The 15,591-nt window shown below is 60.9% G+C and overlaps 1 protein-coding gene across 1 annotated transcript in view; it reads right to left on the reverse strand.

Annotated features, from left to right (window-relative positions):
- PKD2 (polycystin 2, transient receptor potential cation channel) overlaps nt 1-15,591 on the reverse strand; it is a 38,498-nt gene that overhangs the window by 10,068 nt on the left and 12,839 nt on the right. The window contains exons 4-9 of the mRNA XM_054172522.1: nt 14,889-15,139; nt 9,122-9,346; nt 7,732-7,960; nt 5,055-5,225; nt 3,673-3,854; nt 913-1,033 (exon numbers count right to left, since the gene is read on the reverse strand). Coding sequence (XP_054028497.1) covers nt 913-1,033; nt 3,673-3,854; nt 5,055-5,225; nt 7,732-7,960; nt 9,122-9,346; nt 14,889-15,139 — 1,179 coding nt within the window. The remainder of the gene's footprint in view (nt 1-912; nt 1,034-3,672; nt 3,855-5,054; nt 5,226-7,731; nt 7,961-9,121; nt 9,347-14,888; nt 15,140-15,591) is intronic.

Below are 15,591 nucleotides of genomic sequence, written 5' to 3' on the forward strand. Positions count from 1 at the left end.
TGAGTCTAAAATCACCACTCTGTGCCAAGCAGGCAGTGCCCAGACCCCAGAGACTGAACTCTGCAGAAAGACAATAAACTAAACATCAAAGCCCCAAGGAAGGTTAAGGGCCTGAAGCATCTCTCTTATGAGGAGAGGCTGAGAGCCCTGGGGGTGCTGAGTGTGGAGAGCAGAAGGCTGAGAGGGAGCTGAGCAATGGCTCTCAGGAGCTGAGGGCTGGGGGGCAGGAAGGGAGGCACAGGGACAGCCTCTGCTCACTGTGCCCTGGCACAGGCCAAGGGGCAAGGGATGGAAAGTGCAGCCCAGGAGCTTCCAGCTCAGCATCAGGAGCAACTTCTTGGCTGGGAGGCTGCCAGAGGCCTGGAGCAGGCTGCCCAGAGAGGTTGTGGAGTCTCCTTCTGTGGAGCCTCTGCAGCCCTGGCTGGCTGTGTTCTGTGTGCCCTGGGCTGGATCCTCTGCTCCTGCTCTGCCAGGGGGCTGCCACTGGAAGCTCTCCAGATCTCCCTTCCCACCCCTAGCACCCTGGGAGCTGTGATCCTGTGATCTCCAGGGGTCCCTTCCAGCCCCCAGCACCCTGGGAGCTCTGATCTCAAGGGGAGCTTAGCTCAATCTGTTGCTTCAGATGCCCAAAGCAGCCTGCCCACTGCTGCTGGATGAGGAGAGCTCCCAAGGTGCTTGCTGAGCTCCTCTGCAGTCATTGCTTTGCCTTCCACCCCCTAGCATGCTGTGAGTGTGCCATGTGGAGCACCTGGGCCTGGCAGCAGCCACAGGATGCTAAACCTGCTCGAAATGAAGGCGAAGCAGTGAAGGGGCAGTGAGCAGCCAGGCAGAGGCAGGCTGCAGGGATCAGAGCAGAGGAGATGCCAGAGGCAGCCACCCTCCCCAGCCCCCCAGCAGCTGAGGGCAACATACCAAGAGGATGAAGAACATGATGAACACAAAGGTGGTGAAGTAAATGGGTCCCAGGACTCGGTTGGCTTCCTCAAGCTCGGTGAAGTTGAAGTCCCCCAGGAGGATGCGGAGCTGAGTGAATCTGGCAGGCAAAAGAGCCAGGAAGGAGAGCAAGGCAGGAACAAAACACAGCCAGGGGGTGAGAAAAACACCAAACCAAACCCCAACCACAGCCAGCAGGAAAGGAAACAAACCCCAAGCAGCCAAACCCAGCCAGGAGTCAAATTAAACCCAACCCAAGCTGATCCAAGACTCAAATCAAACCCAGCCCAAACCCAGCCAGGAGTCAAATCAAACCCAACCCAAACCCAGCCAGGACTCAAATCAAACCCAACCCAAACCCAGCCAGGACTCAAATCAAACCCAATCCAAACTGATCCAGGAGTCAAATCAAACCCAACCTAAACCCAGCCAGGACTCAAATCAAACCCAACCCAAACCCAGCCAGGACTCAAATCAAACCCAACCCAAACCCAGCCAGGACTCAAATCAAACCCAACCCAAACCCAGCCAGGACTCAAATCAAACCCAATCCAAACTGATCCAGGAGTCAAATCAAACCCAACCTAAACCCAGCCAGGACTCAAATCAAACCCAACCCAAACCCAGCCAGGAGTCAAATCAAACCCAACCCAAACCCAGCCAGGAGTCGAATCAAACCCAACCTAAACCCAGCCAGGACTCAAATCAAACCCAACCCAAACCCAGCCAGGACTCAAATCAAACCCAACCCAAACCCAGCCAGGACTCAAATCAAACCCAACCCAAACCCAGCCAGGACTCAAATCAAACCCAACCCAAACCCAGCCAGGACTCAAATCAAACCCAACCCAAACCCAGCCAGGAGTCAAATCAAACCCAACCCAAACCCAGCCAGGAGTCAAATCAAACCCAACCCAAACTCAGCCAGGAGTCAAATCAAACCCAACCCAAACTCAGCCAGGACTCAAATCAAACCCAACCCAAACCCAGCCAGGAGTCAAATCAAACCCAACCCAAACCCAGCCAGGAGTCAAATCAAACCCAACCCAAACCCAGCCAGGACTCAAATCAAACCCAACCCAAACCCAGCCAGGACTCAAATCAAACCCAACCCAAACCCAGCCAGGACTCAAATCAAACCCAGCCCAAACCCAGCCAGGACTCAAATCAAACCCAGCCCAAACCCAGCCAGGACTCAAATCAAACCCAGCCCAAACCCAGCCAGGAGTCAAATCAAACCTAACCCAAGCTGATCCAAGACTCAAATCAAACCCAACCCAAACTCAGCCAGGAGTGAAACTAATCCCAACCCAAACTGATCCAGGAGTCAAACCAAACCCAACCCAAACTCAGCCAGGAGTGAAAGATAAACCCAGCCCAAACCAGCCATGACTGAAACTAAACCCAACCCAAACTCAGCCAGGAGTCAAATCAAACCCAATCCAAACTGATCCAGGAGTCAAATCAAACCCAATCCAAACCCAGCCAGGAGTAAAGAATAAGCCAATCCAAACACACAGAATCCCAGAGCTGGCAGGGCTGGCAGGGACCCCAAGGCTCAGCCAGCCCCAGCCCCCTGCCCTGGGCAGGGACACCTCACACCACAGCAGGTTGCTCACAGCCACCTCCAGCCTGGCTGCAAACACCTCCAGCCAGGAGGCTGCCACCACCTCCCTGGGCAGCCTGGGCCAGGCTCTCACCACCCTCCTGGCCAACAACTTCTTCCTCACAGCCAAGCTCCAGCTCCCCACTTCTACTTCTGCTCCAGCCCCGCCAGTCCCATGCCTCCCTCACCCCTTCCAAAGTCCCTCCCCAGCTCTCTTGCAGCCCCCTGCAGCTCCTGCAAGGCCACCAGAAGGTCTCCTGGGAGCCTTCTCCTCTGCAGCCTGCACAACCCCAACTCTCTCAGGCTGTGCTCAGAGCAGCTCCAGCCCTCTGCTCCTCCTCCTGGCCCTGCTCTGGACACCTTCCAGCCCCTCCAGAGCCTTCCTGGCACAGAGGCTGCAGAGCTGGCCCCAGAGCTGCAGCTGTGGGCTCAGCAGAGTGGAGCAGAGGGGCAGAATCCCCTCCCTGGCCCTGCTGGCCACACTTCTCTTGCTGCAGCCCAGGCTCTGCTTGGCTCTCTGGGCTGCAAGTGCTCCCTGCTGGCTCCTGGGGAGCTTCTCCTCCCCCAGCACCCCCAAGGCCTTTCCTCCAGGGCTGCTCTGCAGCCAGTCCCTGCCCAGCCTGGCTCAGGGCCTGCCCTGCCCCCTGCCATCCAGGAGCAAAGCAAACAACACCCCAAAGGCATCCAGGAGTTAAGGGGGTAGGGGGGAAACCCCCAAGCAAGCAAAGTGCTTCAGGAGCTGTGCAGCAATTCCTCTCCACTCCCAGCCCCCTGGCAGCCTGGCTGAGAGCTCTGCCCTGCTGCCAGCCTCCAGCAGGCTCTGCCAACATCCATTTAGGTGCTCAAGAGGGGCTTGGCTGTGGCACTTGGGGCCATGGTTGAGTTGTCAGGAGAGGCTGGGTGACAGCTTGGGCTTGCTGAGCTCTGAGGTCTTTTCCAACCTTATTGATCCTCTGACTCTCTTCCTTCCCCCCCTCCCAGCAGAGGGCTTCTGACCTCAAGCAGGGACTCAGGAACTCCATCATGCTCCAGAGCTCCATCTGCAGCCATCAGCTGGCCCCAGAGGGGCCTCACCCAGGCGACTTCACTCCCTTCCCCCAGGGAAGGCTCTGAGAAAGCATTCCTGGACTCACATGCAGCCCTGGAAGGTGCTGAAGTCATCCAGCTGGGTGCCAAAGACAAGGTAGGCCAGCTGGGCATAGGCCAGGAAGACAATGAAGAACATGATGGCAAAGCCCAGGAGGTCCTTGACGCAGCGAGACATGGTGCTGGAGAGCTGGCTCAGGGTCCTGTTGAAGTTGATGAACTTGAAGAGCTGGAGGAGGAGAAACACACAGCTGGGAGGGCAAGGAAGGCAGCTTCCTCACCCTCCAGCTCTGCACAAGGAGGCTGCAGAGGGGCAGCTCCCACACTGCAGGCAGGATGTGACCCCCCCCAGGCCGGGAGCTGCTGGCACACCAAGGTCAGCTCTGAGCCTCTGAGGGCCAGGGCAAGGCTCCTGCAGGAGGCTGGGGATGGGAAGCAAGGAAGGGAGCTGCCCTCAGCCTCCTCCTCTCCACACTCCCCACCCCCAGCTCCCTCAGCTGCTCCTCCCCAGCCCTCTTCTCCAGCCCCTTCCCCACCTCTGAGCTCCCCCAGCCCAACCTCCAACCCAGCCCCACCGTGGCCACCAAACCCCAGAGCCATGGGCACAGCTTGCTGGAGCTCCTCCAGCCATGGGGACTGCACCACCTCCCTGGGCAGCCTCTGCCAGGCCCTGACCACTCTGCCAGCACAGAAATTCTTCCTCCTGTCCAACCTGAGCCTCCCCTGGGGCAGCCTGAGGCCATTGCCTCTCCTTCTATCACCTGAGACTAAGGAGCAGAGCCCAACCCCCCCTGGCTGCAGCCTCCTGGATGTGGCACTTGGAGCCATGGTTTAGCTGTCAGGAGGGGTTGGTGGTTAGGTCATAGGTTGGACTGGATGAGCTCTGAGGTCTTTTCCAACCTGGCTGATTCTGTGATTCCTGGGGAGCAAAGCCCAACCCCCCCTGGCTGCAGCCTCCTCTCAGGGAGCTGCAGAGAGCAAGGAGGTCTCCCTCAGCCTCCTCTGCTCCACACTCCCCACCCCCAGCTCCCTCAGCTGCTCCTCCCCAGCCCTCTTCCCCAGACCCTTCCCCACCTTTCCTGCCCTTCCCTGGCCCTGCTCCAGCTCCTCAAGCTCCTTCTGGCAGCCAGGAGCCCAAAGCTGAGCCCAGCCCTCAAGCTGTGGCCTCCCCAGTGCTGAGCCCAGGGGCACAATCCCTGCCCTGCTCCTGCTGCCCACACCACTGCTGCTCCAGCCCAGGCTGCTGCTGCCCTCCTTGCCCCCCTGCCCACCCCCTGCCTGCTCTCCAGCTGCTGCCACCCAGCACCCCCAGGGCTTGCTCTGCTGCCCACTTTCCAGCCCCTCTGCCCCCAGCCTGCAGCCTTCCTGGGGTGGCTGTGCCCCAGGTGCCCTGAGGTCAGCAGCTCTTCAGTCAGGTCCTTGGGGTTACCTTAATCCAGACAAAGAACACAGTGACTGCAGCAATGTTGTTGAACTGCATTTGCCAGTAGGCCAGGGGCTCAAAATTGGGGAAGGAGTTCTGATCCTCCAGCAGCTTCTTCAGGAGCACATCCACAGTTGATGTCCTGTAGATGCTGATTCCTATGGCTGCCAGAGAGAGCTGGGGACAGGAGAAGCAGACCCAGGGTGAGAAAAGGCCATCAGGGGCTTCAGACAGCTGGGTTCAGCCACCCAGACCCCCAGAAGGTAAGGCAGGAGGAACTCCATGCCCTGGTTGGCAGCACTCTTAGAAGGTGAGCTGAAAGGAGGCTGTCCTGACAGAGGCACAGAGACAGTCAGGGCTGGGACAGAGCCTGGGGAGCCCCAAGCCCAAGCCCTGCCCTGCAAGGCTCAGCCCTGAGCCACAGCCCACAGCCCCACAGCCCAACAACCCCTCCGGGCCTGGGGGCTCCACCAGCTCCCTGGGCAGCCTCTGCCCCTGCCTGACCACTCTGCCTGGGCAAAGATTCTCCCTGCTGCCCAGCCTGAGCCTGCCCTGCTGCAGCCTGAGGCTGTGCCCTCTCCTTCTGCCACTGCTGCCCTGGGAGCAGAGAGCAGCAGCAGCCTCTGCACAGCCTCCTCCCAGGGAGCTGCAGGCAGCCAGGAGGTCTCCCTCAGCCTCCTCTCCTCCAGCCTAACCCTCCCCAGCTCCTTCAGCCTCTCCTCAGCACATTGATGCTCCAGGCCCTCCCCAGCTTCCCTGCCCTGCTCTGCCCTGGCTCCAGCACCTCCCCAGCTCTCTGGCACTGAGCTGCCCAAAGCTGAAGGCAGCTCTCCAGGGGTGGCCTCCCCAGAGCTGAGCCCCAGGGCACAGTCCCCTCCCTGCTGCTGCTGGCCACAGCATTGCTGAGCCCAGCCAGGAGGCCTTTGGCTGCCTTGGCCCCCTGGGCACTGCTGGCTCCTCTGCAGCTGCTTGGCCAGCAGCACCCCCAGGGCCCTTCCTGCCAGCAGCTTTCAGCCCCCCTGCCCCCAGCCTGGAGCCTTGCTGGGGGTTGCTGTGCCCCAAGGGCATCCCTGGCACCTGGCCTGCTGGAGGCTGCTGCTGCCAGCCTTGGCCATGGATCCAAGGTGCAGCTCACACTGCTGGGAGCTGTTTGCCACAGCTCTAAAGCCTCTCTCTGCCCAGCAGGCTGCCAGGGAATCTTGGGTCGACTTTCTTTGGTCAAGAGCTGCTTCTGTCCTCTGGAGAAGCTCCTGAGCACACACACAGCTCACAGGGTGCTGGAAGGGAGCTCTGGAGATCACAGGATCAGAGCTCCCAGGGTGCTAGGGGTTGGAATGGAGCTCTGGAGAGCTTCCAGTGGCAGCCCCTGGCAGAGCAGGAGCAGAGGATCCAGCCCAGGGCACACAGAACACAGCCAGCCAGGGCTGCAGAGGCTCCACAGAAGGAGACTCCACAACTACAGGAAAGCTGGGGAGGGACTTTGGAGGGGGTGAGGGAGGGACAGGACTGGGGGGGCTGGAGCAGAAGTAGAAGTGGGGAGCTGGAGATTGGCTGTGAGGAAGAAGTTGTTGGCCAGGAGGGTGGTGAGAGCCTGGCCCAGGCTGCCCAGGGAGGTGGTGGAAGCCTCCTGGCTGGAGGTGTTTGCAGCCAGGCTGGAGGTGGCTGTGAGCAACCTGCTGTGGTGTGAGGTGTCCCTGCCCAGGGCAGGGGGCTGGGGCTGGCTGAGCCTTGGGGTCCCTGCCAGCCCTGCCAGCTCTGAAAGTGGAGAGGAATTGCTGCACAGCTCCTGAAGCACTTTGCTTGCTTGGGTGTTCTTTCCTCCCCCTTAACTCCTGGATGCCTTTGGGGTGTTGTCTGCTTTGCTCCTGGATGGCAGGGGGCAGGGCAGGCCCTGAGCCAGGCTGGGCAGGGACTGGCTGCAGAGCAGCCCTGGAGGAAAGGCCTTGGGGGTGCTGGGGGAGGAGAAGCTCCCCAGGAGCCAGCAGGGAGCACTTGCAGCCCAGAGAGCCAAGCAGAGCCTGGGCTGCAGCAGGAGAAGTGTGGCCAGCAGGGCCAGGGAGGGGATTCTGCCCCTCTGCTCCACTCTGCTGAGCCCACAGCTGCAGCTCTGGGGCCAGCTCTGCAGCCTCTGTGCCAGGAAGGCTCTGGAGGGGCTGGAAGGTGTCCAGAGCAGGGCCAGGAGGAGGAGCAGAGGGCTGGAGCTGCTCTGAGCACAGCCTGAGAGAGTTGGGGTTGTGCAGGCTGCAGAGGAGAAGGCTCCCAGGAGACCTTCTGGTGGCCTTGCAGGAGCTGCAGGGGGCTGCAAGCAAGCTGGGGAGGGACTTTGGAGGGGGTGAGGGAGGGCTAGGAGTTGGGGGGGCTGGAGCAGAGCTAGAAGTGGGGAGCTGGAGATTGGCTGTGAGGAAGAAGTTGCTGCCCAGGAGGGTGGTGATAGGTTGGACTTGATGATCTCCAAGGCCATTTCCAACCTGGTTAGTTTTGTACTTTCTCAGCCTCTGCTCCTCCCAGAGCTGCCCCAGGCCTCTCAGCAGCTTTGGAGCCTCTCTTGGACTCCCTCCAGCAGTTCCCTGTCCCTCTTGAACTGGGGGGGTGGGAGGAGAGCCCAGAAAGGACCCCAAGGCCTTCTGATCCCCCCCAGATTGCCCTTCAGACAGCAGTTTCCCCCTCCTCCAAGGTTCCCTACCACAATGATGAGGACATCCAGGCAGTTCCAGAGGCTCCTGAAGTAGTGCAGCCTATGGATGTGGATTTCCAGGGCCTCTTCCACCACATAGTAGAGGACAAAGAGACAAAAAGCCACCTCACAGGCTGCCAGGAAGAAATCCAGGGTGGAGAGGTAGTGGATCAGCCTCACTGGCTGGAAGTGCCAAGAGGTCAGAAGGCCTCCAGTGGCTGGAAACTCCACCAACAACCTGCATGGAAAGCAACAGAAAAGGGCAAATAAAGAGCAAAAAAAAGGCCAACAAAGCAGGGGAAGAAGCTTGGCTTTGTTTATCTGGGTCAGGTCAATCATGGAAGCAGGCAGGAGCACCCCAGAGGTGATTCAGAGCAGGCACTCTGCAGCTGGAAGCCTGACCCCACTCAGTTCACAGCCTCACAGGGTGCCAGGGGCTGGAAGGGAGCCCTGGAGAGCTTCCAGTGGCAGCCCCTGGCAGAGCAGGAGCAGAGGATCCAGCCCAGGGCACACAGAACACAGCCAGCCAGGGCTGCAGAGGCTCCACAGAAGGAGACTCCACAACCTCTCTGGGCAGCCTGCTCCAGGCCTCTGGCAGCCTCCCAGCCAAGAAGTTGCTCCTGATGCTGAGCTGGAAGCTCCTGGGCTGCACTTTCCATCCCTTGCCCCTTGGCCTGTGCCAGGGCACAGTGAGCAGAGGCTGTCCCTGTGCCTCCCTTCCTGCCCCCCAGCCCTCAGCTCCTGAGAGCCATTGCTCAGCTCCCTCTCAGCCTTCTGCTCTCCACACTCAGCACCCCCAGGGCTCTCAGCCTCTCCTCCCCAGGCAGTGCTGCAGTCCCTTCAGCAGCCTTGCAGCCTGCCTTGGCCTCTCTGCAGCAGCTCCCTGTCCCTCCTGAGCTGGGCAGCCCAGGGCTGGAGGCAATCTTGCAGGGGAGGTCTCAGCAGGGCAGAGCAGAGGGGGAGCAGAACCTCCCTGGCCCTGCTGGATGCCCCAGGACCCCCTTGGCCTCCTTGGCCCCCAGGGCACCTTGCTGCCCCATGCAGAGCTTGCTGCCCAGCAGCACTGCCAGCTGCTCCTCCCTGGGGCTGCTCTGCAGCAGATCCCCTCCCAAGCTGTGCTGCTGCAGCTGCAGGACTCTGCTCTGCTGCTGCCTGAGCCTCAGCAGCTTCCTCCCTGCCCAGCTCTCAGCCTGCCCAAGCCTGGCTGACACCCAAAGCACTGCAGGAGCAGAGTGAAACCCTGCCAGGAGGACCTGGCTTGCACCTTCCCTTTTCTGCCTCCTTTCTGCAAGCCACCCAGTGACCTCTGTGCCCAAAGCAAAGCCACCCCAAGGGAGCAGCTCAGGGCCTGCAGCCTGCCCTGTGTGCCCTGCAGGCTGCCCTGGCCCTCTCCCCATACCTGACCACGCAGAACAGGTTGATGTTTGCATTGTAGACAGAGAAGTCAATGAAGGCTGCTCTGGTCCCTCTGTCCAGCCACAGGTTCTCCTTGAGGCTTGCAAGCTGCAGGGCTGCCTCTTCCCTGCTCCTGGAGAGGTCTTGGTAATAGCCAGCCCCACTGTAGGTGGCAATGGAGCCCCAGTGGCTGCTGCCATTCAGGTCCTGCTCGCTGGTGTAGGTCCAGCTAGCTCAGGAGCAAGGGAAGCACACACAGGTCAGTGCTCTCCCCCCAGCTCTCCCCCCATTAACAGAACAGAGAATGAACCAGGCTGGAAAAGACCTCTGAGAGCCTCAAGTCCAACCTCTCCCCCAGCACCATCTGAGCAACTCAGCCATGGCACCAAGCACCCCATCAGATCTCCTCCTAAACACCCCCAGGGCTGGGGACTCCACCACCTCCCTGGGCAGCTCATCCCAGTGGCCAATTCCTCTTGCTGGGAAGAACTTTCTCCTCCCCTCCAGCCTCAACCTCCCCTGGCACAGCTGCAGACTGTGTCCTCTTGTTCTGCTGCTGGGGGCCTGGCAGGAGAGACCAACCCCCAGCTGGCTCCAACCTCCCTGCAGGGAGTTGCAGAGAGCAAGAAGGTCTCCCCTGAGCCTCCTCTTCTGCAGGCTAAGCAACCCCAGCTCCCTCAGCCTCTCCTCACAGGGCTGTGCCCCAGACCCCTCCCCAGCCCTGTGCCCCAGACCCCTCCCCAGCTTTGTTGCCCTTCCAGCAGCTCAACCTCTCTCCTCCCCTCAGGAGCCCAGAGCTGGACACAGGACTCAAGCTGTGGCCTAAGCCTGACCTAACCTCAGCCTTTGATCCAGGCTGGCCAAACCCAACCTGCAGTGGGCTAAGGGCACACTCCTCTCACAGCTGGTAAGCTTTCTCCAGCAGCAGAGCTGGCAGCTGCTGTGGAGCTGCCTGGCTTGCACACAGCACTGAGCACATCCAGCTGCAAGAGACCTCCAGGCTCATCCAGCCCAACCCTCGACCCAGCCCTGCAGGGTCAGCACCAAACCATGGCCCTAAGCAGCAGCTCCACACACTGCTAAAAGACCTCCAGGGATGGGGAATCCAGCACTGCCCTGGGCAGAGCATTCCAGTGTTTGAGAGCCCTCTCAGGGCAGAACTATTTCCTGACACCCAACCTGAGCCTCCCCTGCTGCAGCTCCCAACCACTTCCTCTGCTCCTGTTGGTCAGCACCGAGGAGCAGAGGCTGCCTCTCCTCACTCCAACCTCCCTGCAGGCAGAGAGCACTGAGGTCTCCCCTCAGCCTGAGCACCCCCAGCTCCCTCAGGAGCCCATTCCAACATCTGAGACCCCTCTCAGTGCAGAACTATTTCCTGACACCCAACCTGAGCCTCCCCTGCTGCAGCTCCCAACCACTTCCTCTGCTCCTGTTGGTCAGCACCAAGGAGCAGAGGCTGCCTCTCCTCACTCCAACCTCCCTGCAGGCAGAGAGCAGAGGTCTCCCCACAGCCTGAGCACCCCCAGGTCACTCAGAAGACCATCCCAATGTCTGAGACCCCTCTCAGTGCAGAACTATTCCCTAACACCCAACCTGAGCCTCCCCTGCTGCAGCTCCAAACATTTCCTCTGCTCCTGATGCTCGATACCGAGCAGCAGCTGCCCCCTCCCCACTCCCACTCCTCAGCCTCCTCCTCTCCAGCCTGAGCACCCCCAGCTCCCTCAGAAGCTCCCTCAGGAGCCCACTCTGAGCCCCCTCTCAGTGCAGAACTATTTCCTAACACCCAACCTGATCCTCCCCTGCTGCAGCTCCCAACCACTTCCTCTGCTCCTGTTGCTCGATACTGAGCAGCAGCTGCCCCCTCCCCACTCCTCAGCCTCCTCCTCTCAAGCCTGAGCACCCCAGCTCCCTCAGGAGCCCACTCCAACATCTGAGACCCCTCTCAGTGCAGAACTATTCCCTAACACCCAACCTGAGCCTCCCCTGCTGCAGCTCCCAACCACTTCTCTGCTCCTGATGCTCGATACCGAGCAGCAGCTGCCCCCTCCCCACTCCCACTCCTCAGCCTCCTCCTCTCCAGCCTGAGCACCCCCAGACCCCTCAGGAGCCCACTCCAACATCTGAGACCCCTCTCAGTGCAGAACTATTCCCTAACACCCAACCTGAGCCTCCCCTGCTGCAGCTCCCAACCACTCCTCTGCTCCTGATGCTCGATACCGAGCAGCAGCTGCCCCCTCCCCACTCCCACTCCTCAGCCTCCTCCTCTCCAGCCTGAGCACCCCCAGCTCCCTCAGAACCTCCCTCAGGAGCCCACCCTCAGTGCAGAACTATTCCTTAACACCCAACCTGAACCTCCCCTGCTGCAGCTCCCAACCACTTCCTCTGCTCCTGTTGGTCAACACCGAGGAGCAGAGGCTGCCTCTCCTCACTCCAACCTCCCTGCAGGCAGAGAGCACTGAGGTCTCCCCTCAGCCTGAGCACCCCCAGCTCCCTCAGGAGCCCACTCCAACATCTGAGACCCCTCTCAGTGCAGAACTGTTCCCTAACACCCAACCTGATCCTCCCCTGCTGCAGCTCCCAACCACTTCTCTGCTCCTGATGCTCGATACCGAGCAGCAGCTGCCCCCTCCCCACTCCCACTCCTCAGCCTCCTCCTCTCCAGCCTGAGCACCCCCAGCTCCCTCACAACCTCCCTCAGGAGCCCACCCTCAGTGCAGAACTATTCCTTAACACCCAACCCGAGCCTCCCCTGCTGCAGCTCCCAACCACTTCCTCTGCTCCTGTTGCTCGATACTGAGCAGCAGCTGCCCCCTCCTCACTCCAACCTCCCTTCAGGCAGCTGCAAAGAGCACTGAGGTCTCCCCTCAGCCTGAGCACCCCCAGCTCCCTCAGGAGCCCACTCCAACATCTGAGACCCCTCTCAGTGCAGAACTATTCCCTAACACCCAACCTGAGCCTCCCCTGCTGCAACTCCAAACCACTTCCTCTGCTCCTGATGCTCGATACTGAGCAGCAGCTGCCCCCTCCCCACTCCCACTCCTCAGCCTCCTCCTCTCCAGCCTGAGCACCCCCAGCTCCCTCAGAAGCTCCCTCAGGAGCCCACTCTGAGACCCCTCTCAGTGCAGAACTATTTCCTAACACCCAACCTGAACCTCCCCTGCTGCAGCTCCCAACCACTTCCTCTGCTCCTGTTGGTCAACACCGAGGAGCAGAGGCTGCCTCTCCTCACTCCAACCTCCCTGCAGGCAGAGAGCACTGAGGTCTCCCCTCAGCCTGAGCACCCCCAGATCCCTCAGGAGCTCACTCCAACATCTGAGACCCCTCTCAGTGCAGAACTATTCCCTAACACCCAACCTGAGCCTCCCCTGCTGCAGCTCCCAACCACTTCTCTGCTCCTGATGCTCGATACCGAGCAGCAGCTGCCCCCTCCTCACTCCAACCTCCCTTCAGGCAGCTGCAAAGAGCACTGAGGTCTCCCCTCAGCCTGAGCACCCCTAGCTCCCTCAGGAGCCCATTCTAACATCTGAGCCCCCTCTCAGTGCAGAACTATTCCCTAACACCCAACCTGAGCCTCCCCTGCTGCAGCTCCCAACCACTTCCTCTGCTCCTGATGCTCGATACTGAGCAGCAGCTGCCCCCTCCCACTCCTCAGCCTCCTCCTCTCAAGCCTGAGCACCCCAGCTCCCTCAGGAGCCCACTCCAACATCTGAGACCCCTCTCAGTGCAGAACTATTCCCTAACACCCAACCTGAGCCTCCCCTGCTGCAGCTCCCAACCACTTCCTCTGCTCCTGATGCTCGATACTGAGCAGCAGCTGCCCCCTCCCCACTCCCACTCCTCAGCCTCCTCCTCTCCAGCCTGAGCACCCCCAGCTCCCTCAGAACCTCCCTCAGGAGCCCACCCTCAGTGCAGAACTATTCCTTAACACCCAACCTGAACCTCCCCTGCTGCAGCTCCAAACTATTTCCTCTGCTCCTGATGCTCGATACTGAGCAGCAGCTGCCCCCTCCTCACTCCAACCTCCCTTCAGGCAGCTGCAAAGAGCACTGAGATCTCCCCTCAGCCTGAGCACCCCCAGCTCCCTCAGGAGCCCACTCCAACATCTGAGACCCCTCTCAGTGCAGAACTATTCCCTAACACCCAACCTGAGCCTCCCCTGCTGCAGCTCCCAACCACTTCTCTGCTCCTGATGCTCGATACCGAGCAGCAGCTGCCCCCTCCCCACTCCCACTCCTCAGCCTCCTCCTCTCCAGCCTGAGCACCCCCAGCTCCCTCACAACCTCCCTCAGGAGCCCACCCTCAGTGCAGAAGTATTCCTTAACACCCAACCCGAGCCTCCCCTGCTGCAGCTCCCAACCACTTCCTCTGCTCCTGTTGCTCGATACTGAGCAGCAGCTGCCCCCTCCTCACTCCAACCTCCCTTCAGGCAGCTGCAGAGAGCACTGAGGTCTCCCCTCAGCCTGAGCACCCCCAGCTCCCTCAGGAGCCCACTCCAACATCTGAGACCCCTCTCAGTGCAGAACTATTCCCTAACACCCAACCTGAGCCTCCCCTGCTGCAGCTCCCAACCACTTCTCTGCTCCTGATGCTCGATACCGAGCAGCAGCTGCCCCCTCCCCACTCCCACTCCTCAGCCTCCTCCTCTCCAGCCTGAGCACCCCCAGCTCCCTCACAACCTCCCTCAGGAGCCCACCCTCAGTGCAGAAGTATTCCTTAACACCCAACCCGAGCCTCCCCTGCTGCAGCTCCCAACCACTTCCTCTGCTCCTGTTGCTCGATACTGAGCAGCAGCTGCCCCCTCCTCACTCCAACCTCCCTTCAGGCAGCTGCAGAGAGCACTGAGGTCTCCCCTCAGCCTGAGCACCCCCAGCTCCCTCAGGAGCCCACTCCAACATCTGAGACCCCTCTAAGTGCAGAACTATTCCCTAACACCCAACCTGAGCCTCCCCTGCTGCAGCTCCCAACCACTTCCTCTGCTCCTGATGCTCGATACTGAGCAGCAGCTGCCCCCTCCCCACTCCCACTCCTCAGCCTCCTCCTCTCCAGCCTGAGCACCCCCAGCTCCCTCAGAAGCTCCCTCAGGAGCCCACTCTGAGCCCCCTCTCAGTGCAGAACTATTTCCTAACACCCAACCTGAACCTTCCCTGCTGCAGCTCCCAACCACTTCCTCTGCTCCTGTTGGTCAGCACCAAGGAGCAGAGGCTGCCTCTCCTCACTCCAACCTCCCTGCAGGCAGAGAGCAGAGGTCTCCCCACAGCCTGAGCACCCCCAGGTCACTCAGAAGACCATCCCAATGTCTGAGACCCCTCTCAGTGCAGAACTATTCCCTAACACCCAACCTGAGCCTCCCCTGCTGCAGCTCCCAACCACTTCCTCTGCTCCTGATGCTCGATACTGAGCAGCAGCTGCCCCCTCCCACTCCTCAGCCTCCTCCTCTCAAGCCTGAGCACCCCCAGACCCCTCAGGAGCCCACTCCAACATCTGAGACCCCTCTAAGTGCAGAACTATTCCCTAACACCCAACCTGAACCTCCCCTGCTGCAGCTCCCAACCACTTCTCTGCTCCTGATGCTCGATACCAGGCAGCAGCTGCCCCCTCCCCACTCCCACTCCTCAGCCTCCTCCTCTCCAGCCTGAGCCCCCCCAGGAGCTGGCAGGCAGGGCACAGGCAATGCAGAGGTGGCCCTGCCAGGCAGGAGGGGCAGGGAGCAGGAGGGGCAGGGAGCAGGAGGGGCAGGGAGCAGGAGGGGCAGTGCAGGGAGCTGCACGCACGCCGTGCCGTTGCGCAGCCCGAAGGGAGCGGTGTCCTCCTTGGCCACGGAGTAGACGTCATAGCAGTCCTTGATCTCCTCCTTGAGGTCCTCAGGGATGGAGCAGGAGCCGTTCCTGACCTTCAGCTGCCTGAGGCGAGGCAGCCCCAGCAGCAGGTTCTCGTGGTAGATGAAGCTCCTGTTGTGGGCCAGGCTCTGGGGGCTGCCCCACAGCTCCCAGTAAAGGCCGTCCAGCAAAGGGCCCTCTGTGAACTGGGGAGGGAGGCACAGGCTGAGCTGGAGAGGGCACAGCCTCACAGGGTGCCAGGGGCTGGAAGGGAGCCCTGGAGAGCTTCCAGTGGCAGCCCCTGGCAGAGCAGGAGCAGAGGATCCAGCCCAGGGCACACAGAACACAGCCAGCCAGGGCTGCAGAGGCTCCACAGAAGGAGACTCCACAACCTCTCTGGGCAGCCTGCTCCAGGCCTCTGGCAGCCTCCCAGCCAAGAAGTTGCTCCTGATGCTGAGCTGGAAGCTCCTGGGCTGCACTTTCCATCCCTTGCCCCTTGGCCTGTGCCAGGGCACAGTGAGCAGAGGCTGTCCCTGTGCCTCCCTTCCTGCCCCCCAGCCCTCAGCTCCTGAGAGCCATTGCTCAGCTCCCTCTCAGCCTTCTGCTCTCCACACTCAGCACCCCCAGGGCTCTCAGCCTCTCCTCCCCAGGCAGTGCT

This window comes from Dryobates pubescens, chromosome 24 (assembly GCF_014839835.1).
Source record: "Dryobates pubescens isolate bDryPub1 chromosome 24, bDryPub1.pri, whole genome shotgun sequence".
NCBI lineage: Eukaryota > Metazoa > Chordata > Aves > Piciformes > Picidae > Dryobates > Dryobates pubescens.